The 23,474-nt window shown below is 42.0% G+C and overlaps 1 protein-coding gene across 1 annotated transcript in view; it reads right to left on the reverse strand.

The window, feature by feature from the left end:
* The window catches only part of LOC142463946 (uncharacterized), a 50,152-nt gene that overhangs the window by 9,667 nt on the left and 17,011 nt on the right, over positions 1–23,474 (reverse strand). Inside the window, exons 23-33 of the mRNA XM_075566852.1 lie at positions 22,850–22,998; positions 22,487–22,625; positions 21,899–22,009; positions 21,351–21,530; positions 20,165–20,404; positions 19,139–19,295; positions 18,664–18,792; positions 17,657–17,801; positions 16,988–17,028; positions 15,253–15,732; positions 493–14,916 (exon numbers count right to left, since the gene is read on the reverse strand). Of these exons, the coding sequence (XP_075422967.1) occupies positions 493–14,916; positions 15,253–15,732; positions 16,988–17,028; positions 17,657–17,801; positions 18,664–18,792; positions 19,139–19,295; positions 20,165–20,404; positions 21,351–21,530; positions 21,899–22,009; positions 22,487–22,625; positions 22,850–22,998 (16,195 nt within the window). The remainder of the gene's footprint in view (positions 1–492; positions 14,917–15,252; positions 15,733–16,987; positions 17,029–17,656; positions 17,802–18,663; positions 18,793–19,138; positions 19,296–20,164; positions 20,405–21,350; positions 21,531–21,898; positions 22,010–22,486; positions 22,626–22,849; positions 22,999–23,474) is intronic.

Below are 23,474 nucleotides of genomic sequence, written 5' to 3' on the forward strand. Positions count from 1 at the left end.
ATTCTGGGTAATGACATGAGCACAGTGTGTCACTCATTACTTCTTAATGTAAACAAACATAAAATATTATTATTATTATTATTATTAGCTGTTATTTGTACTGTTGTACATTCATATATAAAGTACTATACAATACAAACTTATAAGTTGTGTTTACTTTCTGTTCAGCTTTGCACAGATCCTGACTGATCATATTATGAACAGTTATTTCTTTAAAAAAATAACAATATAGTTAATAGGAATAGTGCACTGTATATAAATGAATAGTGGGTAGGGTTATGTTTGAATAATGATATGTTATATTCTTCAAAATTAAAGGCATGGTAGATTAATTAACAAGTTTCAGCAAACATAAACTTACTAAAATATCTATCTTTAATTTCACTTACCAGGAGTTGTTACTTTTTCTAAATACATTAAATATTTTGGTCACAAAAAAACACAGAGCACTAAATGTATCTCTATTAAATAGGCAGATAAAGTGTTGCTTACCTGGTGAAAATAACGCATCATTTACTTTGCAGAAACAAGAAGTTGTGCTGCTGCCTGTTGACGATGCTGAAGATATAGTTGGCAATATGACTGATGAAGACGTTGATGATGGTGAAGAGGGACTTGTCCTACCAGTTGTTCCTGGTGAACTAGTTGTGGATAAAACTGTGGCACTACCTGTAGTTGATGTGGAGAGTGTAGTCACAGATGAGGATGATGTTGGATAAATGGTTGTTCCAGAAGTGGAAGTCACTATAATTGAGCTGGATGAAGTAGTGGAAGTAGAAGAAGTTGTTCCAGAAGGAGTCTTCACAGAGGTTGTTGAAGGGCTTTTTGTGACCCCACTAGATGAGGGTGAAGTGGGAGATATGGTTGGTTCTCCACAAACTTTCATAAAGTCTTTAGAACAGCACTCAATTCTTATCTTGTAGTCATTACATTCTTTGACCTCTCCTATCTGATCTTTGTTTTTACAAACTAATCCCTCTTTCACGTTACACTTGGATACTTGCCCAACTTTTTCATAGGCTAAATCTGGATATTTTTCAGCTTTGCATTCAATTTGGTTTTCAACCTCCTCCTTTTGACAGACTTCGATTCCTTTAGATCTCAGTTTATTTGAACTCTCGTTATCTTCACCGTCAATTTCTGAAGAAGGTTTATCGTCATTGAACCATTGTGTCCAGTAACATTCTGATGCTCTAAAATGCTCACAGGTGGTAGTTGTAGTGGGGAGACTAGAGGAGGAGGTCTCGCCTGGAGAAGATGACGTGGTTGAAGGAGAGGAAGTGCTTCCAGTCCCTGTGGTTAAAGAAGTGGTTGTTCCAGATGTGGATGTCACAATGCCAGAAGAAGAGGTTGTTTCAGAGGGTGAGGTACCAGAAATAGGGGTAGACAATGTGCCAGTTGATGAAGTTGATGATGGAGAAGTTGAGTATCCGGGTGAAGAAGGTTCACTCACAGAGGTTGTTGAAGGGCTTTTTGTGACCCCACTAGATGAGGGTGAAGTGGGAGATCCATTCCCTGTGGTTAAAGAAGTGGTTGTTCCAGACGTGGATGTCACAATGCCAGAAGAAGAGGTTGTTTCAGAGGGTGAGGTACCAGAAATAGGGGTAGACAATGTGCCAGTTGATGAAGTTGATGATGGAGAAGTTGAGTATCCGGGTGAAGAAGGTTCACTCACAGAGGTTGTTGAAGGGCTTTTTGTGACACCACTAGATGAGGGTGAAGTGGGAGATATGGTTGGTTCTCCACAAACTTTCATAAAGTCTTTAGAACAGCACTCAATTCTTATCTTGTAGTCATTACATTCTTTGACCTCTCCTATCTGATCTTTGTTTTTACAAACTAATCCCTCTTTCACGTTACACTTGGATACTTGCCCAACTTTTTCATAGGCTAAATCTGGATATTTTTCAGCTTTGCATTCAATTTGGTTTTCAACCTCCTCCTTTTGACAGACTTCGATTCCTTTAGATCTCAGTTTATTTGAACTCTCGTTATCTTCACCGTCAATTTCTGAAGAAGGTTTATCGTCATTGAACCACTGTGTCCAGTAACATTCTGATGCTCTAAAATGCTCACAGGTGGTAGTTGTAGTGGGGAGACTAGAGGAGGAGGTCTCGCCTGGAGAAGATGACGTGGTTGAAGGAGAGGAAGTGCTTCCAGTCCCTGTGGTTAAAGAAGTGGTTGTTCCAGATGTGGATGTCACAATGCCAGAAGAAGAGGTTGTTTCAGAGGGTGAGGTACCAGAAATAGGGGTAGACAATGTGCCAGTTGATGAAGTTGATGATGGAGAAGTTGAGTATCCGGGTGAAGAAGGTTCACTCACAGAGGTTGTTGAAGGGCTTTTTGTGACCCCACTAGATGAGGGTGAAGTGGGAGATCCATTCCCTGTGGTTAAAGAAGTGGTTGTTCCAGACGTGGATGTCACAATGCCAGAAGAAGAGGTTGTTTCAGAGGGTGAGGTACCAGAAATAGGGGTAGGCAATGTGCCAGTTGATGAAGTTGATGATGGAGAAGTTGAGTATCCGGGTGAAGAAGGTTCACTCACAGAGGTTGTTGAAGGGCTTTTTGTGACACCACTAGATGAGGGTGAAGTGGGAGATATGGTTGGTTCTCCACAAACTTTCATAAAGTCTTTAGAACAGCACTCAATTCTTATCTTGTAGTCATTACATTCTTTGACCTCTCCTATCTGATCTTTGTTTTTACAAACTAATCCCTCTTTCACGTTACACTTGGATACTTGCCCAACTTTTTCATAGGCTAAATCTGGATATTTTTCAGCTTTGCATTCAATTTGGTTTTCAACCTCCTCCTTTTGACAGACTTCGATTCCTTTAGATCTCAGTTTATTTGAACTCTCGTTATCTTCACCGTCAATTTCTGAAGAAGGTTTATCGTCATTGAACCATTGTGTCCAGTAACATTCTGATGCTCTAAAATGCTCACAGGTGGTAGTTGTAGTGGGGAGACTAGAGGAGGAGGTCTCGCCTGGAGAAGATGACGTGGTTGAAGGAGAGGAAGTGCTTCCAGTCCCTGTGGTTAAAGAAGTGGTTGTTCCAGATGTGGATGTCACAATGCCAGAAGAAGAGGTTGTTTCAGAGGGTGAGGTACCAGAAATAGGGGTAGACAATGTGCCAGTTGATGAAGTTGATGATGGAGAAGTTGAGTATCCGGGTGAAGAAGGTTCACTCACAGAGGTTGTTGAAGGGCTTTTTGTGACACCACTAGATGAGGGTGAAGTGGGAGATATGGTTGGTTCTCCACAAACTTTCATAAAGTCTTTAGAACAGCACTCAATTCTTATCTTGTAGTCATTACATTCTTTGACCTCTCCTATCTGATCTTTGTTTTTACAAACTAATCCCTCTTTCACGTTACACTTGGATACTTGCCCAACTTTTTCATAGGCTAAATCTGGATATTTTTCAGCTTTGCATTCAATTTGGTTTTCAACCTCCTCCTTTTGACAGACTTCGATTCCTTTAGATCTCAGTTTATTTGAACTCTCGTTATCTTCACCGTCAATTTCTGAAGAAGGTTTATCGTCATTGAACCATTGTGTCCAGTAACATTCTGATGCTCTAAAATGCTCACAGGTGGTAGTTGTAGTGGGGAGACTAGAGGAGGAGGTCTCGCCTGGAGAAGATGACGTGGTTGAAGGAGAGGAAGTGCTTCCAGTTCCTGTGGTTAAAGAAGTGGTTGTTCCAGATGTGGATGTCACAATGCCAGAAGAAGAGGTTGTTTCAGAGGGTGAGGTACCAGAAATAGGGGTAGACAATGTGCCAGTTGATGAAGTTGATGATGGAGAAGTTGAGTATCCGGGTGAAGAAGGTTCACTCACAGAGGTTGTTGAAGGGCTTTTTGTGACCCCACTAGATGAGGGTGAAGTGGGAGATCCATTCCCTGTGGTTAAAGAAGTGGTTGTTCCAGACGTGGATGTCACAATGCCAGAAGAAGAGGTTGTTTCAGAGGGTGAGGTACCAGAAATAGGGGTAGACAATGTGCCAGTTGATGAAGTTGATGATGGAGAAGTTGAGTATCCGGGTGAAGAAGGTTCACTCACAGAGGTTGTTGAAGGGCTTTTTGTGACACCACTAGATGAGGGTGAAGTGGGAGATATGGATGGTTCTCCACAAACTTTCATAAAGTCTTTAGAACAGCACTCAATTCTTATCTTGTAGTCATTACATTCTTTGACCTCTCCTATCTGATCTTTGTTTTTACAAACTAATCCGTCTTTCACGTTACACTTGGATACTTGCCCAACTTTTTCATAGGCTAAATCTGGATATTTTTCAGCTTTGCATTCAATTTGGTTTTCAACCTCCTCCTTTTGACAGACTTCGATTCCTTTAGATCTCAGTTTATTTGAACTCTCGTTATCTTCACCGTCAATTTCTGAAGAAGGTTTATCGTCATTGAACCATTGTGTCCAGTAACATTCTGATGCTCTAAAATGCTCACAGGTGGTAGTTGTAGTGGGGAGACTAGAGGAGGAGGTCTCGCCTGGAGAAGATGACGTGGTTGAAGGAGAGGAAGTGCTTCCAGTCCCTGTGGTTAAAGAAGTGGTTGTTCCAGATGTGGATGTCACAATGCCAGAAGAAGAGGTTGTTTCAGAGGGTGAGGTACCAGAAATAGGGGTAGACAATGTGCCAGTTGATGAAGTTGATGATGGAGAAGTTGAGTATCCGGGTGAAGAAGGTTCACTCACAGAGGTTGTTGAAGGGCTTTTTGTGACACCACTAGATGAGGGTGAAGTGGGAGATATGGTTGGTTCTCCACAAACTTTCATAAAGTTTTTAGAACAGCACTCAATTCTTATCTTGTAGTCATTACATTCTTTGACCTCTCCTATCTGATCTTTGTTTTTACAAACTAATCCGTCTTTCACGTTACACTTGGATACTTGCCCAACTTTTTCATAGGCTAAATCTGGATATTTTTCAGCTTTGCATTCAATTTGGTTTTCAACCTCCTCCTTTTGACAGACTTCGATTCCTTTAGATCTCAGTTTATTTGAACTCTCGTTATCTTCACCGTCAATTTCTGAAGAAGGTTTATCGTCATTGAACCATTGTGTCCAGTAACATTCTGATGCTCTAAAATGCTCACAGGTGGTAGTTGTAGTGGGGAGACTAGAGGAGGAGGTCTCGCCTGGAGAAGATGACGTGGTTGAAGGAGAGGAAGTGCTTCCAGTCCCTGTGGTTAAAGAAGTGGTTGTTCCAGATGTGGATGTCACAATGCCAGAAGAAGAGGTTGTTTCAGAGGGTGAGGTACCAGAAATAGGGGTAGACAATGTGCCAGTTGATGAAGTTGATGATGGAGAAGTTGAGTATCCGGGTGAAGAAGGTTCACTCACAGAGGTTGTTGAAGGGCTTTTTGTGACCCCACTAGATGAGGGTGAAGTGGGAGATCCATTCCCTGTGGTTAAAGAAGTGGTTGTTCCAGACGTGGATGTCACAATGCCAGAAGAAGAGGTTGTTTCAGAGGGTGAGGTACCAGAAATAGGGGTAGACAATGTGCCAGTTGATGAAGTTGATGATGGAGAAGTTGAGTATCCGGGTGAAGAAGGTTCACTCACAGAGGTTGTTGAAGGGCTTTTTGTGACACCACTAGATGAGGGTGAAGTGGGAGATATGGTTGGTTCTCCACAAACTTTCATAAAGTCTTTAGAACAGCACTCAATTCTTATCTTGTAGTCATTACATTCTTTGACCTCTCCTATCTGATCTTTGTTTTTACAAACTAATCCCTCTTTCACGTTACACTTGGATACTTGCCCAACTTTTTCATAGGCTAAATCTGGATATTTTTCAGCTTTGCATTCAATTTGGTTTTCAACCTCCTCCTTTTGACAGACTTCGATTCCTTTAGATCTCAGTTTATTTGAACTCTCGTTATCTTCACCGTCAATTTCTGAAGAAGGTTTATCGTCATTGAACCATTGTGTCCAGTAACATTCTGATGCTCTAAAATGCTCACAGGTGGTAGTTGTAGTGGGGAGACTAGAGGAGGAGGTCTCGCCTGGAGAAGATGACGTGGTTGAAGGAGAGGAAGTGCTTCCAGTCCCTGTGGTTAAAGAAGTGGTTGTTCCAGATGTGGATGTCACAATGCCAGAAGAAGAGGTTGTTTCAGAGGGTGAGGTACCAGAAATAGGGGTAGACAATGTGCCAGTTGATGAAGTTGATGATGGAGAAGTTGAGTATCCGGGTGAAGAAGGTTCACTCACAGAGGTTGTTGAAGGGCTTTTTGTGACCCCACTAGATGAGGGTGAAGTGGGAGATCCATTCCCTGTGGTTAAAGAAGTGGTTGTTCCAGACGTGGATGTCACAATGCCAGAAGAAGAGGTTGTTTCAGAGGGTGAGGTACCAGAAATAGGGGTAGACAATGTGCCAGTTGATGAAGTTGATGATGGAGAAGTTGAGTATCCGGGTGAAGAAGGTTCACTCACAGAGGTTGTTGAAGGGCTTTTTGTGACCCCACTAGATGAGGGTGAAGTGGGAGATATGGATGGTTCTCCACAAACTTTCATAAAGTCTTTAGAACAGCACTCAATTCTTATCTTGTAGTCATTACATTCTTTGACCTCTCCTATCTGATCTTTGTTTTTACAAACTAATCCCTCTTTCACGTTACACTTGGATACTTGCCCAACTTTTTCATAGGCTAAATCTGGATATTTTTCAGCTTTGCATTCAATTTGGTTTTCAACCTCCTCCTTTTGACAGACTTCGATTCCTTTAGATCTCAGTTTATTTGAACTCTCGTTATCTTCACCGTCAATTTCTGAAGAAGGTTTATCGTCATTGAACCATTGTGTCCAGTAACATTCTGATGCTCTAAAATGCTCACAGGTGGTAGTTGTAGTGGGGAGACTAGAGGAGGAGGTCTCGCCTGGAGAAGATGACGTGGTTGAAGGAGAGGAAGTGCTTCCAGTCCCTGTGGTTAAAGAAGTGGTTGTTCCAGATGTGGATGTCACAATGCCAGAAGAAGAGGTTGTTTCAGAGGGTGAGGTACCAGAAATAGGGGTAGACAATGTGCCAGTTGATGAAGTTGATGATGGAGAAGTTGAGTATCCGGGTGAAGAAGGTTCACTCACAGAGGTTGTTGAAGGGCTTTTTGTGACCCCACTAGATGAGGGTGAAGTGGGAGATCCATTCCCTGTGGTTAAAGAAGTGGTTGTTCCAGACGTGGATGTCACAATGCCAGAAGAAGAGGTTGTTTCAGAGGGTGAGGTACCAGAAATAGGGGTAGACAATGTGCCAGTTGATGAAGTTGATGATGGAGAAGTTGAGTATCCGGGTGAAGAAGGTTCACTCACAGAGGTTGTTGAAGGGCTTTTTGTGACCCCACTAGATGAGGGTGAAGTGGGAGATATGGATGGTTCTCCACAAACTTTCATAAAGTCTTTAGAACAGCACTCAATTCTTATCTTGTAGTCATTACATTCTTTGACCTCTCCTATCTGATCTTTGTTTTTACAAACTAATCCGTCTTTCACGTTACACTTGGATACTTGCCCAACTTTTTCATAGGCTAAATCTGGATATTTTTCAGCTTTGCATTCAATTTGGTTTTCAACCTCCTCCTTTTGACAGACTTCGATTCCTTTAGATCTCAGTTTATTTGAACTCTCGTTATCTTCACCGTCAATTTCTGAAGAAGGTTTATCGTCATTGAACCATTGTGTCCAGTAACATTCTGATGCTCTAAAATGCTCACAGGTGGTAGTTGTAGTGGGGAGACTAGAGGAGGAGGTCTCGCCTGGAGAAGATGACGTGGTTGAAGGAGAGGAAGTGCTTCCGGTCCCTGTGGTTAAAGAAGTGGTTGTTCCAGATGTGGATGTCACAATGCCAGAAGAAGAGGTTGTTTCAGAGGGTGAGGTACCAGAAATAGGGGTAGACAATGTGCCAGTTGATGAAGTTGATGATGGAGAAGTTGAGTATCCGGGTGAAGAAGGTTCACTCACAGAGGTTGTTGAAGGGCTTTTTGTGACCCCACTAGATGAGGGTGAAGTGGGAGATCCATTCCCTGTGGTTAAAGAAGTGGTTGTTCCAGACGTGGATGTCACAATGCCAGAAGAAGAGGTTGTTTCAGAGGGTGAGGTACCAGAAATAGGGGTAGATAATGTGCCAGTTGATGAAGTTGATGATGGAGAAGTTGAGTATCCGGGTGAAGAAGGTTCACTCACAGAGGTTGTTGAAGGGCTTTTTGTGACCCCACTAGATGAGGGTGAAGTGGGAGATATGGATGGTTCTCCACAAACTTTCATAAAGTCTTTAGAACAGCACTCAATTCTTATCTTGTAGTCATTACATTCTTTGACCTCTCCTATCTGATCTTTGTTTTTACAAACTAATCCGTCTTTCACGTTACACTTGGATACTTGCCCAACTTTTTCATAGGCTAAATCTGGATATTTTTCAGCTTTGCATTCAATTTGGTTTTCAACCTCCTCCTTTTGACAGACTTCGATTCCTTTAGATCTCAGTTTATTTGAACTCTCGTTATCTTCACCGTCAATTTCTGAAGAAGGTTTATCGTCATTGAACCATTGTGTCCAGTAACATTCTGATGCTCTAAAATGCTCACAGGTGGTAGTTGTAGTGGGGAGACTAGAGGAGGAGGTCTCGCCTGGAGAAGATGACGTGGTTGAAGGAGAGGAAGTGCTTCCAGTCCCTGTGGTTAAAGAAGTGGTTGTTCCAGACGTGGATGTCACAATGCCAGAAGAAGAGGTTGTTTCAGAGGGTGAGGTACCAGAAATAGGGGTAGACAATGTGCCAGTTGATGAAGTTGATGATGGAGAAGTTGAGTATCCGGGTGAAGAAGGTTCACTCACAGAGGTTGTTGAAGGGCTTTTTGTGACCCCACTAGATGAGGGTGAAGTGGGAGATCCATTCCCTGTGGTTAAAGAAGTGGTTGTTCCAGACGTGGATGTCACAATGCCAGAAGAAGAGGTTGTTTCAGAGGGAGAGGTACCAGAAATAGGGGTAGACAATGTGCCAGTTGATGAAGTTGATGATGGAGAAGTTGAGTATCCGGGTGAAGAAGGTTCACTCACAGAGGTTGTTGAAGGGCTTTTTGTGACCCCACTAGATGAGGGTGAAGTGGGAGATATGGTTGGTTCTCCACAAACTTTCATAAAGTCTTTAGAACAGCACTCAATTCTTATCTTGTAGTCATTACATTCTTTGACCTCTCCTATCTGATCTTTGTTTTTACAAACTAATCCGTCTTTCACGTTACACTTGGATACTTGCCCAACTTTTTCATAGGCTAAATCTGGATATTTTTCAGCTTTGCATTCAATTTGGTTTTCAACCTCCTCCTTTTGACAGACTTCGATTCCTTTAGATCTCAGTTTATTTGAACTCTCGTTATCTTCACCGTCAATTTCTGAAGAAGGTTTATCGTCATTGAACCATTGTGTCCAGTAACATTCTGATGCTCTAAAATGCTCACAGGTGGTAGTTGTAGTGGGGAGACTAGAGGAGGAGGTCTCGCCTGGAGAAGATGACGTGGTTGAAGGAGAGGAAGTGCTTCCAGTCCCTGTGGTTAAAGAAGTGGTTGTTCCAGACGTGGATGTCACAATGCCAGAAGAAGAGGTTGTTTCAGAGGGTGAGGTACCAGAAATAGGGGTAGACAATGTGCCAGTTGATGAAGTTGATGATGGAGAAGTTGAGTATCCGGGTGAAGAAGGTTCACTCACAGAGGTTGTTGAAGGGCTTTTTGTGACCCCACTAGATGAGGGTGAAGTGGGAGATATGGTTGGTTCTCCACAAACTTTCATAAAGTCTTTAGAACAGCACTCAATTCTTATCTTGTAGTCATTACATTCTTTGACCTCTCCTATCTGATCTTTGTTTTTACAAACTAATCCGTCTTTCACGTTACACTTGGATACTTGCCCAACTTTTTCATAGGCTAAATCTGGATATTTTTCAGCTTTGCATTCAATTTGGTTTTCAACCTCCTCCTTTTGACAGACTTCGATTCCTTTAGATCTCAGTTTATTTGAACTCTCGTTATCTTCACCGTCAATTTCTGAAGAAGGTTTATCGTCATTGAACCATTGTGTCCAGTAACATTCTGATGCTCTAAAATGCTCACAGGTGGTAGTTGTAGTGGGGAGACTAGAGGAGGAGGTCTCGCCTGGAGAAGATGACGTGGTTGAAGGAGAGGAAGTGCTTCCAGTCCCTGTGGTTAAAGAAGTGGTTGTTCCAGATGTGGATGTCACAATGCCAGAAGAAGAGGTTGTTTCAGAGGGAGAGGTACCAGAAATAGGGGTAGACAATGTGCCAGTTGATGAAGTTGATGATGGAGAAGTTGAGTATCCGGGTGAAGAAGGTTCACTCACAGAGGTTGTTGAAGGGCTTTTTGTGACACCACTAGATGAGGGTGAAGTGGGAGATATGGTTGGTTCTCCACAAACTTTCATAAAGTCTTTAGAACAGCACTCAATTCTTATCTTGTAGTCATTACATTCTTTGACCTCTCCTATCTGATCTTTGTTTTTACAAACTAATCCCTCTTTCACGTTACACTTGGATACTTGCCCAACTTTTTCATAGGCTAAATCTGGATATTTTTCAGCTTTGCATTCAATTTGGTTTTCAACCTCCTCCTTTTGACAGACTTCGATTCCTTTAGATCTCAGTTTATTTGAACTCTCGTTATCTTCACCGTCAATTTCTGAAGAAGGTTTATCGTCATTGAACCATTGTGTCCAGTAACATTCTGATGCTCTAAAATGCTCACAGGTGGTAGTTGTAGTGGGGAGACTAGAGGAGGAGGTCTCACCTGGAGAAGATGACGTGGTTGAAGGAGAGGAAGTGCTTCCAGTCCCTGTGGTTAAAGAAGTGGTTGTTCCAGATGTGGATGTCACAATGCCAGAAGAAGAGGTTGTTTCAGAGGGTGAGGTACCAGAAATAGGGGTAGACAATGTGCCAGTTGATGAAGTTGATGATGGAGAAGTTGAGTATCCGGGTGAAGAAGGTTCACTCACAGAGGTTGTTGAAGGGCTTTTTGTGACCCCACTAGATGAGGGTGAAGTGGGAGATCCATTCCCTGTGGTTAAAGAAGTGGTTGTTCCAGACGTGGATGTCACAATGCCAGAAGAAGAGGTTGTTTCAGAGGGTGAGGTACCAGAAATAGGGGTAGACAATGTGCCAGTTGATGAAGTTGATGATGGAGAAGTTGAGTATCCGGGTGAAGAAGGTTCACTCACAGAGGTTGTTGAAGGGCTTTTTGTGACCCCACTAGATGAGGGTGAAGTGGGAGATATGGTTGGTTCTCCACAAACTTTCATAAAGTCTTTAGAACAGCACTCAATTCTTATCTTGTAGTCATTACATTCTTTGACCTCTCCTATCTGATCTTTGTTTTTACAAACTAATCCGTCTTTCACGTTACACTTGGATACTTGCCCAACTTTTTCATAGGCTAAATCTGGATATTTTTCAGCTTTGCATTCAATTTGGTTTTCAACCTCCTCCTTTTGACAGACTTCGATTCCTTTAGATCTCAGTTTATTTGAACTCTCGTTATCTTCACCGTCAATTTCTGAAGAAGGTTTATCGTCATTGAACCATTGTGTCCAGTAACATTCTGATGCTCTAAAATGCTCACAGGTGGTAGTTGTAGTGGGGAGACTAGAGGAGGAGGTCTCGCCTGGAGAAGATGACGTGGTTGAAGGAGAGGAAGTGCTTCCAGTCCCTGTGGTTAAAGAAGTGGTTGTTCCAGACGTGGATGTCACAATGCCAGAAGAAGAGGTTGTTTCAGAGGGTGAGGTACCAGAAATAGGGGTAGACAATGTGCCAGTTGATGAAGTTGATGATGGAGAAGTTGAGTATCCGGGTGAAGAAGGTTCACTCACAGAGGTTGTTGAAGGGCTTTTTGTGACCCCACTAGATGAGGGTGAAGTGGGAGATATGGTTGGTTCTCCACAAACTTTCATAAAGTCTTTAGAACAGCACTCAATTCTTATCTTGTAGTCATTACATTCTTTGACCTCTCCTATCTGATCTTTGTTTTTACAAACTAATCCGTCTTTCACGTTACACTTGGATACTTGCCCAACTTTTTCATAGGCTAAATCTGGATATTTTTCAGCTTTGCATTCAATTTGGTTTTCAACCTCCTCCTTTTGACAGACTTCGATTCCTTTAGATCTCAGTTTATTTGAACTCTCGTTATCTTCACCGTCAATTTCTGAAGAAGGTTTATCGTCATTGAACCATTGTGTCCAGTAACATTCTGATGCTCTAAAATGCTCACAGGTGGTAGTTGTAGTGGGGAGACTAGAGGAGGAGGTCTCGCCTGGAGAAGATGACGTGGTTGAAGGAGAGGAAGTGCTTCCAGTCCCTGTGGTTAAAGAAGTGGTTGTTCCAGATGTGGATGTCACAATGCCAGAAGAAGAGGTTGTTTCAGAGGGTGAGGTACCAGAAATAGGGGTAGACAATGTGCCAGTTGATGAAGTTGATGATGGAGAAGTTGAGTATCCGGGTGAAGAAGGTTCACTCACAGAGGTTGTTGAAGGGCTTTTTGTGACCCCACTAGATGAGGGTGAAGTGGGAGATCCATTCCCTGTGGTTAAAGAAGTGGTTGTTCCAGACGTGGATGTCACAATGCCAGAAGAAGAGGTTGTTTCAGAGGGTGAGGTACCAGAAATAGGGGTAGACAATATGCCAGTTGATGAAGTTGATGATGGAGAAGTTGAGTATCCGGGTGAAGAAGGTTCACTCACAGAGGTTGTTGATTCAGATGTGACAGGGGTAGATGTGGTAGGTGTTTTTATTGGTTCACAGTACTTTGCACAACACTCAATTCTTATTCTGTAATTGTAACACTTTTCCTTTTTTTGCTGATCTCTGTTGCTGCAAATTAATCCATTTTCCAAGTTACAGGTCACAATTTGTTTATTATCAGGAATTCTTAAACCTTCTTTGTCTGCAGCTTCGCATTCTATTTTACTTTCAACTTCGCGGTTTGTACAGATCTCAAGTCCACTTGATTTTATATTTTCAGGATTTTCACTGTCTCCTTCATCACTTTTTGTGGATGGTTTATTGTTATCATACCATGGAGTCCAACGACAATCCATCTTGTATAGACAGGGCGTAGTTGGTAAAGATGTAGTAGTGGCAGAGCTTGTAAGCTCATTCGATGAGGGTGAAGTGGGAGATCCATTCCCTGTGGTTAAAGAAGTGGTTGTTCCAGACGTGGATGTCACAATGCCAGAAGAAGAGGTTGTTTCAGAGGGTGAGGTACCAGAAATAGGGGTAGACAATGTGCCAGTTGATGATGGAGAAGTTGAGTATCCGGGTGAAGAAGGTTCACTCACAGAGGTTATTGAAGGGCTTTTTGTGACCCCACTAGATGAGGGTGAAGTGGGAGATATGGTTGGTTCTCCACAAACTTTCATAAAGTCTTTAGAACAGCACTCAATTCTTATCTTGTAGTCATTACATTCTTTGACCTCTCCTATCTGATCTTTGTTTTTACAAACTAATCCCTCTTTCACGTTACACTTGGATACTTGCCCAACTTTTTCATAGGCTAAATCTGGATATTTTTCAGCTTTGCATTCAATTTGGTTTTCAACCTCCTCCTTTTTACAGACTTCGATTCCTTTAGATCTCAATTTATTTGAACTCTCGTTGTCTTCACCGTCAATTTCTGAAGAAGGTTTATCTTCATTGAACCATTGTGTCCAGTAACATTCTGAGGCTCTATAGTGCTCACAATTAGTGGTTGTAGTGGGGAGAATAGAGGAAGAGGTCACACCTGGAGAAGATGACGTGGATGAAGGAGAGGAAGTGCTTCCAGTCACTGTGTTTGAAGAAGCGGTAGTTGGAGGAGTTGGGAAGCTAGATTCAGTCACAGAGGATGTGGAAGGGCTTTGTGTAATAATAGATGATGAGGTTGATGTTGGAGATGTAGTTGTTCCTGTGATTAATTGTCCAGCTGATGTAGGTATACCTACAGTTTTGGATTCAAATGTGACAGGTGGGAATGTGGTAGTTTGTATTGGTTCACAGTACTTTGCACAACACTCAATTCTTATTCTGTAATTGTAACACTTTTGCTTTTTTTGCTGATCTCTGTTCCTGCAATTCAATCCATTTTTCAAGTCACAGGTCACAATTTGTTTATTATCAGGAATACTTAAACCTTCGTTGTCTACAGCTTCACATTCTATTTTGTTTTCGACTTCTCGGTCTGTACATATCTCAAGTCCACTTGATTTGATATTTTCAGGACTTTCACTATCTCCTCCATCACTTTTTGTGGATGACTGATTGATATCATACCATTGAGTCCACCGACAATCCATCTTGTATACACAGGGTGTCGTTGGTAAAGATGTAGTAGTGGCAGAGGTTGCAACTACAGATGCTGATGGGATTGATGCAGAAGAAGAAGTAGTAGGTGTGGATGAGGTTGACGTTTGAGGTGTGGGAGTTCCCAAACCAATGGTTTCACTGCTAGAAGTTGGAGAATATGTTGTTGTAGGAGATAGTGGTGAAGATGTTGAGGAAGGAGATGTTTCAGTACTTGTTTGGGAAGTAGACGGTATACTTGGTGTCTCAGAAGTGGCTGTGCATTCCTTATAGCTACAGCATTCTATCCTGATTTCAAAATTGTGGCAGATAGGTAAGTTTTTGCTGTTGAGACAAATCAGCCCCTCTGTTTTGCTGCATGTTATATCTTCGTTTAAATCCTCTAATTTTTCATTAGGATATTCTTTTGCTCTACATTGCACACTTTTTGGAGTTGTACATACTGTGTATCCTTTGGCTCTAATATTGTCAAATGTTTCAAAATCTCCTTTATCAGAACCGATTTCAGGGCTGCTCACATCATACCATTCAGACCAAGTGCACTCATAAGCTTTGACACAGATGGTTGGTGTAACTGCAAGAAAAAAAATATTGAATATTAATATTGTTTGTTTTTCCTTTGGAAGCATCATAGACTAGGATTCATTAAGCCGCAATGCAAGGTATCACAGGTTTGGATTACAGTTACTGCCTGCTCTGGGTGCGATACCCCAAATATTAACTTGATGAAACCCAGCCATAGAAAGGTATCTTAAATTCATTCATGAAACACAGCAATTACTTAACTTTTGTCAATTTTACATTTAACTTTTCGTTTTACTCTTCATAAATGACACAACTAATTCAACTGACTTTGTGCAGTAAAGACAATAGTCAGTGTTTTCACTTTTTACAAAAAGTAACAACTAACCTGCTGCAACTGGTGTTGAACCAGGAAGGCCAGTGGAGGAACTACTTGGTGTTGAAGATATTGGAGTACTGGGGTATCCAGTGGAAGAACCTGGTGATGTAGACTCTGGAGGACCAGTAATTGAGCTACTTGTTGTTGCAGATGTTGGAGTACCAGTATAACCAGTGGAAGTGCCTGGAGCACTAGTGGTTGAGCTGGTTTCTATTGAAGATGGAGAACTGGGGTAACCAGTGGAAGAGCCTGGTGAAGTAGATCCTACAGGGCCTGTGGATGAGCTGGGTGGTGTTGAGGATGGCATAGAACTTGGAGTAGAGAAGTTGAAAGGTGTAGTCGGAGTCACTGTGGTTGAACAAGGTCCGATTTCTCTCTGTATAGTTGAATTCTCTTTACAAATGGCATAGATACAGCCTCCAATACCATCTACAGTAGAATAAATGGTATCCCCTGGCAGAAATTCCATGTTTTCGTAATAACAACATCCTGTAGATTACAGCAGGAAAGCACAGGTTTTAGCCATATTTACATTTTGAACAAAGAATTGGAACAAATTAATGCAATTACAAAAGCAAGTTCAAAAAGCAATGAGAAGAAAGCAGATCTACATAAAATGCTATTTCATAAGTAAGAGGACAAATGCGTGAAGATTTGGTTCAGCCTGGTTATTTACGACATAAAATAAAGAGGGAAGAGAACTGTACATTAAATGATATTCAATTTGATTCAGCACCATTTGCACAAACTGTCAGGTTAGTGGTATTTTCTTCACCAAACTTCAAGTCCAGCATCTTATTTGTTGACTAAGGCTAAGGCCCCGCTCCCAGAGTCAGCTCGCCCGCACTGCATACAGGCGGTGCGCTGACATACACAGACCGCGATATGCGGTCTGTAGGGAGCGGGAGCGGGAGGTTTGACAGGGAGGGGGGCGTGGCTTGAGCGGAGGGACCCGCTACTCTCCCCCCCTCCCTCCACGGACTCGGGCTGGAGCTTCTGATTGTAAGCAACACACACACACACAGGCACTCATATACACACACACACACACACACACACAGACAGAGGCAGGCACTCACGCACTCAGACACACACACACAGACAGCACGCACGCACTCAGACACACACACACACACAGACAGGCATGCACACACTCAGACACACACACAGACAGGCACTCACGCACTCAGACACACACACAGACAGGCACTCACGCTGCTTTCACTCCACACTCCTCCCCGCTCCCCGAAGCCTCTCCTCCCGAAGCCTCCCCTCCCCATTGGCTCACAGCCACACCACGTGACACGTCAACGCTAGCGATCACCATTTTCTTGTCTCATAGCGGCTGACGCGCCACAGCGTGTAGTGCGCTGTGCCGCCAGGGGGGACCGGGACCGGCTCGGGAGGATTCCCCTGCTGGTGGGGAACTCGCGTGTGGCCGCCCGCGTCGCCGGGCGCAGCGGACCGAGGCCTAAGAAGCTGACATTTCAAGCTCCAGAGATAAGTGTCTTCATGCACAGCAAATCATTACAAAGTACTGTGCTACATTGCTGCATCTTGAAAATGCCTTTCTAAGCAACAATTGCATCGCGAAAGCCCTTGTGTGAGTTAAATTCATCACACCCTATATTTCTGCAGTTAGAAACGACGGAAGCTTTTTCATCACAGATAAGTCTGTATGCACCAGCTTGGCTGTGAGAATAAATATTCTGAACTCCAACTAATAGTTTCTGCTACATCTTACCTGTTTGTTTAGTACATTCTTTGCCATTTTTCGTGCAATAGCTAGAAGGAATGGAAAAAGAAAGAAATGTGTATACAGTTGCAGAAATAGTTGTAGCAGGAAATGGAAACGTAATTTGTTTCTAGAAAGCATAACTCAAATCTTAACAATGAGTCTATAACTTCTCTCTTTGTCAATGAAAGTTACTATCGCATTAACTGTGCATTATCCCACTGTCTCTGCAAGTTCTCCCTACTTACCACTTAGATTGGGACGCCCCTTTCCTATTGTTACTTGTATGCCTGAAGCGCTTATTCCTACTACTGTATGAGTTATATTATGTCCCATGTATTATTGCTGTGAAGCGCTATGTACCTGGATGGTGCTATATAAGTTATACATATTTACATCTCAACATATTGAGTAAGGGGAATTGCTACTTTATATCATTCTGTATTAAAATGAATATATTCTATGGTCACCCATTATTGATGGTCAGTGAACATTCAGGTGAATGATTATTGTTCACCTCCATTAATAAATGCTATCACACTTTAGTGAAGAACCCCCAATATACTCCTGCTATGAGTTACAAATTCAGTGGGGCTCATCGGTCTCTTAGGACATATCGCCCAATAGGCAAACGGGAGCTCACGCATGCACGTGTAGTAATAAAGAATGTGTCCTTACCAGATTGTACATTTTTCTGAAGTTGGCATTTTCTGTCCTGGTTTGTACTCTTTCTCATAGTCATCATAACAGTGGCATGAAGGAACACACCGCATCGTTTCCTCATCAAAATAAGGTCTGTCTGCTGGACACTTAGGGTAGCAACCTGTGTATAGATCATGATAATTAATGCTGATTATCAAGATATGGACAGTGAATACATCAGTACTACATAAATGGTGAACATACTGTACACTTCCACTGAGTAGCATTTTAGATCAAAGCATCAATACACTGTAGTAATGTACATACTAGTTTTTCTAACAGTGTGGAATATTTGTGGAATATAACTTCAGACTCTTGCCCAGTGCAGAAGGTGATTATGGGTAAGAGGGACGTTTACCACTAATGAATATATTTCAATATGCTGGTTAACCTTAGAAATGGCTGTATTGTCAGGTTTCTTATCTAATTATAAACTGTCTTGCCGGCTGGATTTCTGCTATCACTCCTTTATCACTATATGGAGGATAAACAGGAAGCCGCCAGGCAGAGCATTTGCTCTTGGTAGTAGAATACACACTTTGGGCCATACAGTGTTTACTAACAGTGTTCTGCCACTTGACTACTTCCAGTGCTGCAAAACACCTTACACACCATTTAAGTCAATGGGTTATAAGGTGACTTCTAGTTCTGGAAGATAACATAGCAGAAGACTGCTAAGTAAATATGGTCCAATATGAACAGCAGGAATTAATATCCCATGGCTTCAACAGCCCCTACACTCATATTTAATAAATATTATTTCGGCACTGAAAGACATTGATATGAATGAACTGGAAGGTGTCTTATGGTAGAAGACTTCCTAGCAACCAAATATGGCCCTTAACCTGCTTCTGACTTAGGCTCTCTCTGTACAGTTAGAGGCATTAGGAAAATATCATAACTCAAACTCCTAGTTTCACTTGAGAGCTATTTAAATAATAGTTAGTGATAATAGTCTGATGTTTTTCCATATAATGTCTTACCTTCTAAACCAGACAAATTGTTGTAGCATTTCCCGGCCGGGTTCCTGCAGGTCTTCATGCAGGGAGCTCCGCATGGTTTGTAGTGCCACTCACACTGTCCTTCCCGATTGTAGAAATCGCAGAATATAGCTGTTTAGAACATGAGAAGAGTGATTCAGACAAACTATCTCTGCTTTTCTCTGTCGTCTTCCATTGCTACAGACAGATTTCTTAATGTCTTGTTGATTTGTAATCGGTTGTGATAACGTTAACGAATGTACATGAGACTTCTTAATCAACGTACTGTAATACTGTAGTATGTATAGAGTTTTGGACGCCTCACAGGTTATGCACAGTATACATAATAAAAACGCCTCTGAGAGGTTTCGAAGCTCTGTACCAATTAAAAAATGCTCACAAATCTGCTCTTCACCGGGACTAATAAAGCTTCTAGAACATTGCTCTACAATAATATCTGCTACCAGTTCATACTCACGGCACACATTTGGAGTTCTCCAATGGACACACTCTCCAGCCTCACTGCAGGCCTGGGCGTATGAGGCTACCGCGGTACAGAAGCACTCGCAGTCTCCACCAGTGTCACAGGCGCAGGCATCATTAACACAAGCATCGTAATATTTAACCGGGTCTACCTGCGAGTGGAGGCAAAGAGGCGGTGATTCCAGAAGATTAACAGATGGTCGTCTATTATTATATATTATATCATTTTAATATCATTATAACCATGACTTTTCATGAACAAAATGGATTTTAGGCAGGTTGGTTGAAGCCTTTCCCATTTGGATGGGTTTGTGACATACATTAATGTTCAAGGGGGAGTCAGGACTTATTGCTATCATCACTAAGACTCCTACCAGCACTCTTTACTCACTTGCAAAATATGACTATCTTTTCTCTGGGTTAATAGCACATCACACTACCTGGTTGGTCTGTGCTGTTTGAAACAAGTGGTTTGAGCACTAGTGGAGACTCAGTGGTCTTTTATTCATTGGTACATTAATGTTTAGGCTTCTCCAGCAATTAAGATATATTCAGTTTGAAATTTAACATAACATCTACGAACTAAGACCTGTACAACATAATATCAGTCCGAATACACAAATACAGAGTCCCGCTAAATAACACAATGAAACAGTGAAAGCACAGGAAGAATGAGAGAGGTGGGATTGTGACAGCTTTTGAAACGATAGTAATATTTTTAGTTACAGAGGAATCTCTGCAGAAAAAAAAGTGTGAAGAGAGAATTGATCAGGAGGACATGAAAGAAAATGTATGAGATGCCTTGAAGCAGTAAGGCTGATGTATAGTCCTAAAGGAAGAAATATAGAATTGGTTATGACCTCAGGTTTGTAATTAAAGTGACTCCAAGAGCAGTGAGCGATAACACAGCCTTTGTCCTGGCTCTTTGACCAAGTTCTATACAGCTCATCCACATCCAAACAAAGACTTGAAGATTGATCACACGATGCATAAAAACACCCACCCCGTGAAAATATCTTACCAGAGAATGGCATGAATAAAAGGCGCTACCAGTGATGATACTGCACTGTCTCTGTGCCCATGCCTTTCTGTATGGGTTGGTAGAGCAGGGGTCACTGACATCCACAGCATCTGGGCAGCTTGGGGAGAGCTTCCAGCTGTTTCCAAATTCAATCACATCTCCGACCACAGACAGACTTCTGGTGGTAAAATCATTGACGGCATTTCCATCGTAGTTACCGCAGAGCCCGCAGGTTTTACCCTGTTCGGAAATAAAAGAAGGGTATTTGGATCTACACTTTGAGCAGATGAACAACAGTCTAAAGGGCAGTAGATAGTTCATAAACGTAATGCCATCAGAATTATTGTTGCCACATACTAGCATTATGTTTACCAACATTGAAACCCAAGTGTTATTTGTGTTTTTTTATTAAGCCGTACTGATGATCACCTCTTACCAAACGACAGTGTTGACTTTTTTCAGAGAAAATGGGACTACCAGTGACCCCTGCTGTGTTAATCCGATGGATAGCTACTAAAGGGAAAAAGCTGCACACCACATGACAATAATAAAAAAGATACAACTACCGGTGCTCCTGGTTCAGGATTCTCTGTGATGATCCAGCTTACAATGGAAAGTATAAGAAACAGGGCTCCACGGAATTTTCAAGATAAATGAATTGCAAACAAATTGACTGACGTTTCGACCACAATTGGCCTCTCTCAAAGCAGAATGGCATTCTGCTTTGAGAAAGGCCAATTGTGGCCGAAACGTCAGTCAATTTGTTGGCAATAAATTTATCTTGAAAATTCCGTGGAGCCCTGTCTCTTATACTTTCCCGTGATAATCCGAGGGGCCATTAGTCTGTCTTCAGAAATGTCACTGAAATGTTGCAGCATGTACCCAGCATGTACCTGGGTCTTGTTGGTGATAGCCCCAAATTTTCCAAGGCAAGTTTTAGAATACTTGACTGCGCACCTATATATTGCTTCTCCCTATTTTGTATTTTTGTATCAAAAATCTTTACATATTAGATCTAGCAATCTTCGACACTTTTCTTGTCAATCCGGATACCATTATCTTTCCTAATTCACTTTGAATAATGTCCAAGTGTGCATGTGAGGTTAATGTTGGAACGATCTGTAATAACATCAGACTCTTGACTTCAATCACTTCGTCACAAAACATATTTTTCAGTAAGCATTACCTGAAAACTTGGATGCAGCTTTATAAATATACTGGTTTTCCTGTCCCACTCCAAAACCAGTCCGTTCACAGCCTCGATCACCATGTACATGCCCATCTGGCGGACCTTGAAGGCCACATATTGCCCAACATCCCTTTTAACGACATCAAATTTCGCGTCGCCAAGTATAAGCTCGTAGTTCTGGGAGAAGGATACAAGAGAGGAAATACATGTAATATTCCTGTAAATATGTCCAACGGTACTTGTTTTAAATAGTTCCTGTGGTTTTTGTAAATGTTGTAAAACAGTTGTCAGTTTAAAGCAGAAATATTTTATTTAACTAATTTTATTTTCACAATTACATACTGTACCTATGCAATAAGGATGGGTGGCATATATATAGATACATCTACACACACACACACACACACACACACACACACACACACACACACACACACACACACACACACACACATATATATACATGGAAAGAGAGTATGACCTACATGATTTATAGCATTATATGGGTACATTAAGCAATACTAGGAGCCGCAAACGCTACTAACCCCCAGGAAGAGCTTGATGACTTTGGAGCAGGTGGTACCAGTGGTACCGCAGGGGACATTCTCGGTGATGACTCGGAAAGTACCACTGGAAGAATCGCCATTGCAGTAATCCTAGGGTAACAAGAACACAGATCAAAGTTCTGAGTTGACTGTGCAGAAAAATAGAAACCGAGTGGCAATAAAGAGTGAAGGCTTGCACACATTGTGCCAACATTATCTAAAGCTGTACAAACTCCCAATGCTTCCAAATAACCACCGGATGTAGAAGGTGTGTCACACTCACAACCAGTAGTTACTTCAGGTATTTATTGAGGTTGATTGGTTATAACAGTTACAGCACAATGGGGTGGCAAGTGGGGAAGTGGCTCTGGAGGATGTTCCCCTAGAGAAGCAAAGCAGGATATTGCAGCCTCTCTTCGTATAACACTGAGAATGTCGCTTTGAGGCTCAGTTACCAAAAACTTATTTGTACAGGAGTTTATTGTAACTATACTCTCCTGTGATCTACAAAAACCCAGTAGTGCCCTGCAATAAAATAAAAATAAGCAATACAGACACAGTAATAAGTGAGGAAGAAAGGTCATGTACCTGAGCCAAGGTATATTCACAGTCTCCATTAAAACGGTATCGCTTGCCGTCAAAGGTGAGGTAGTGTCCATCTCCATATACAGCGCAGTTCCCTAAACATGTATTACTGGTGCATTCCCACTTTCTTTTGTTGCAAGTACTGCAGGATGAGAAAAGAGGGGGTTTAGACTGTGAAATACTTGCTTCCTGTCTTGTAAATTGTTTCCCAGCTGTGACCATGAAGCCCATTTCTCATACCAGGATGCTAGATATTTGTTAGTGAAATGTGAAATGTCAGACCCTGCAAAAGGGTAGTTGGTACTGTGCCTGTCCTAACCTATGATCTGGGATCTTTCCATTCATGTGCTTATATCAATGGCTCACCAGGTGTTGCACTGTACTCGGATTGTCGCTCCTGCTTCATAGATTTCGTCATTGTGATTGCAGGGACACTGGTCCTCACGCACGCAGTCTCCCTCATCAGCCACCAATCCCTTGGGGCACATGCAGCCGGACACACATTGTGTACTGTACTGTGAGGTACATAAGTAAACAATGGTTACTTTACAATAAGAATACTTTCGGTCAAAATGATTGAATAACAAGTTCAACAGATCAGCAGATCATGGGTCCTCTTTGTGTCTGTTACTCTTCGGTGAACACCCTTTGAGTTTTTTTGTGATTACGCAGATAAATAAGAAGGATTCTACGAGCCAAATGTATGATAAACAGCTGGCGACACTCATCTCACTAATAACCTTCTACCTGCTGGTTTGGGAAACAAGGCAGAGAGAAATCTCCATAAGAAAAGAAGAGAGAGAAGCCACATCACTGAGGCATAGTACATGGTCGGGATGGGCCTGGCAGGTTGGTCGGCTGTCATCCTTGTGCTAAAGACTTTAGTAAATGCCAAATAATGAAACAAGTAAGGTGACCGTAAGAATGAAAGTACTGTGGCTTTGTGGGTCAATTGGATGCCTTGTGGGTAAATTGCAGGCCTTGTGGCAGG

The sequence above is a fragment of the Ascaphus truei genome, chromosome 12 (genome assembly GCF_040206685.1).
Source record: "Ascaphus truei isolate aAscTru1 chromosome 12, aAscTru1.hap1, whole genome shotgun sequence".
Taxonomy (NCBI): Eukaryota; Metazoa; Chordata; class Amphibia; order Anura; family Ascaphidae; genus Ascaphus; species Ascaphus truei.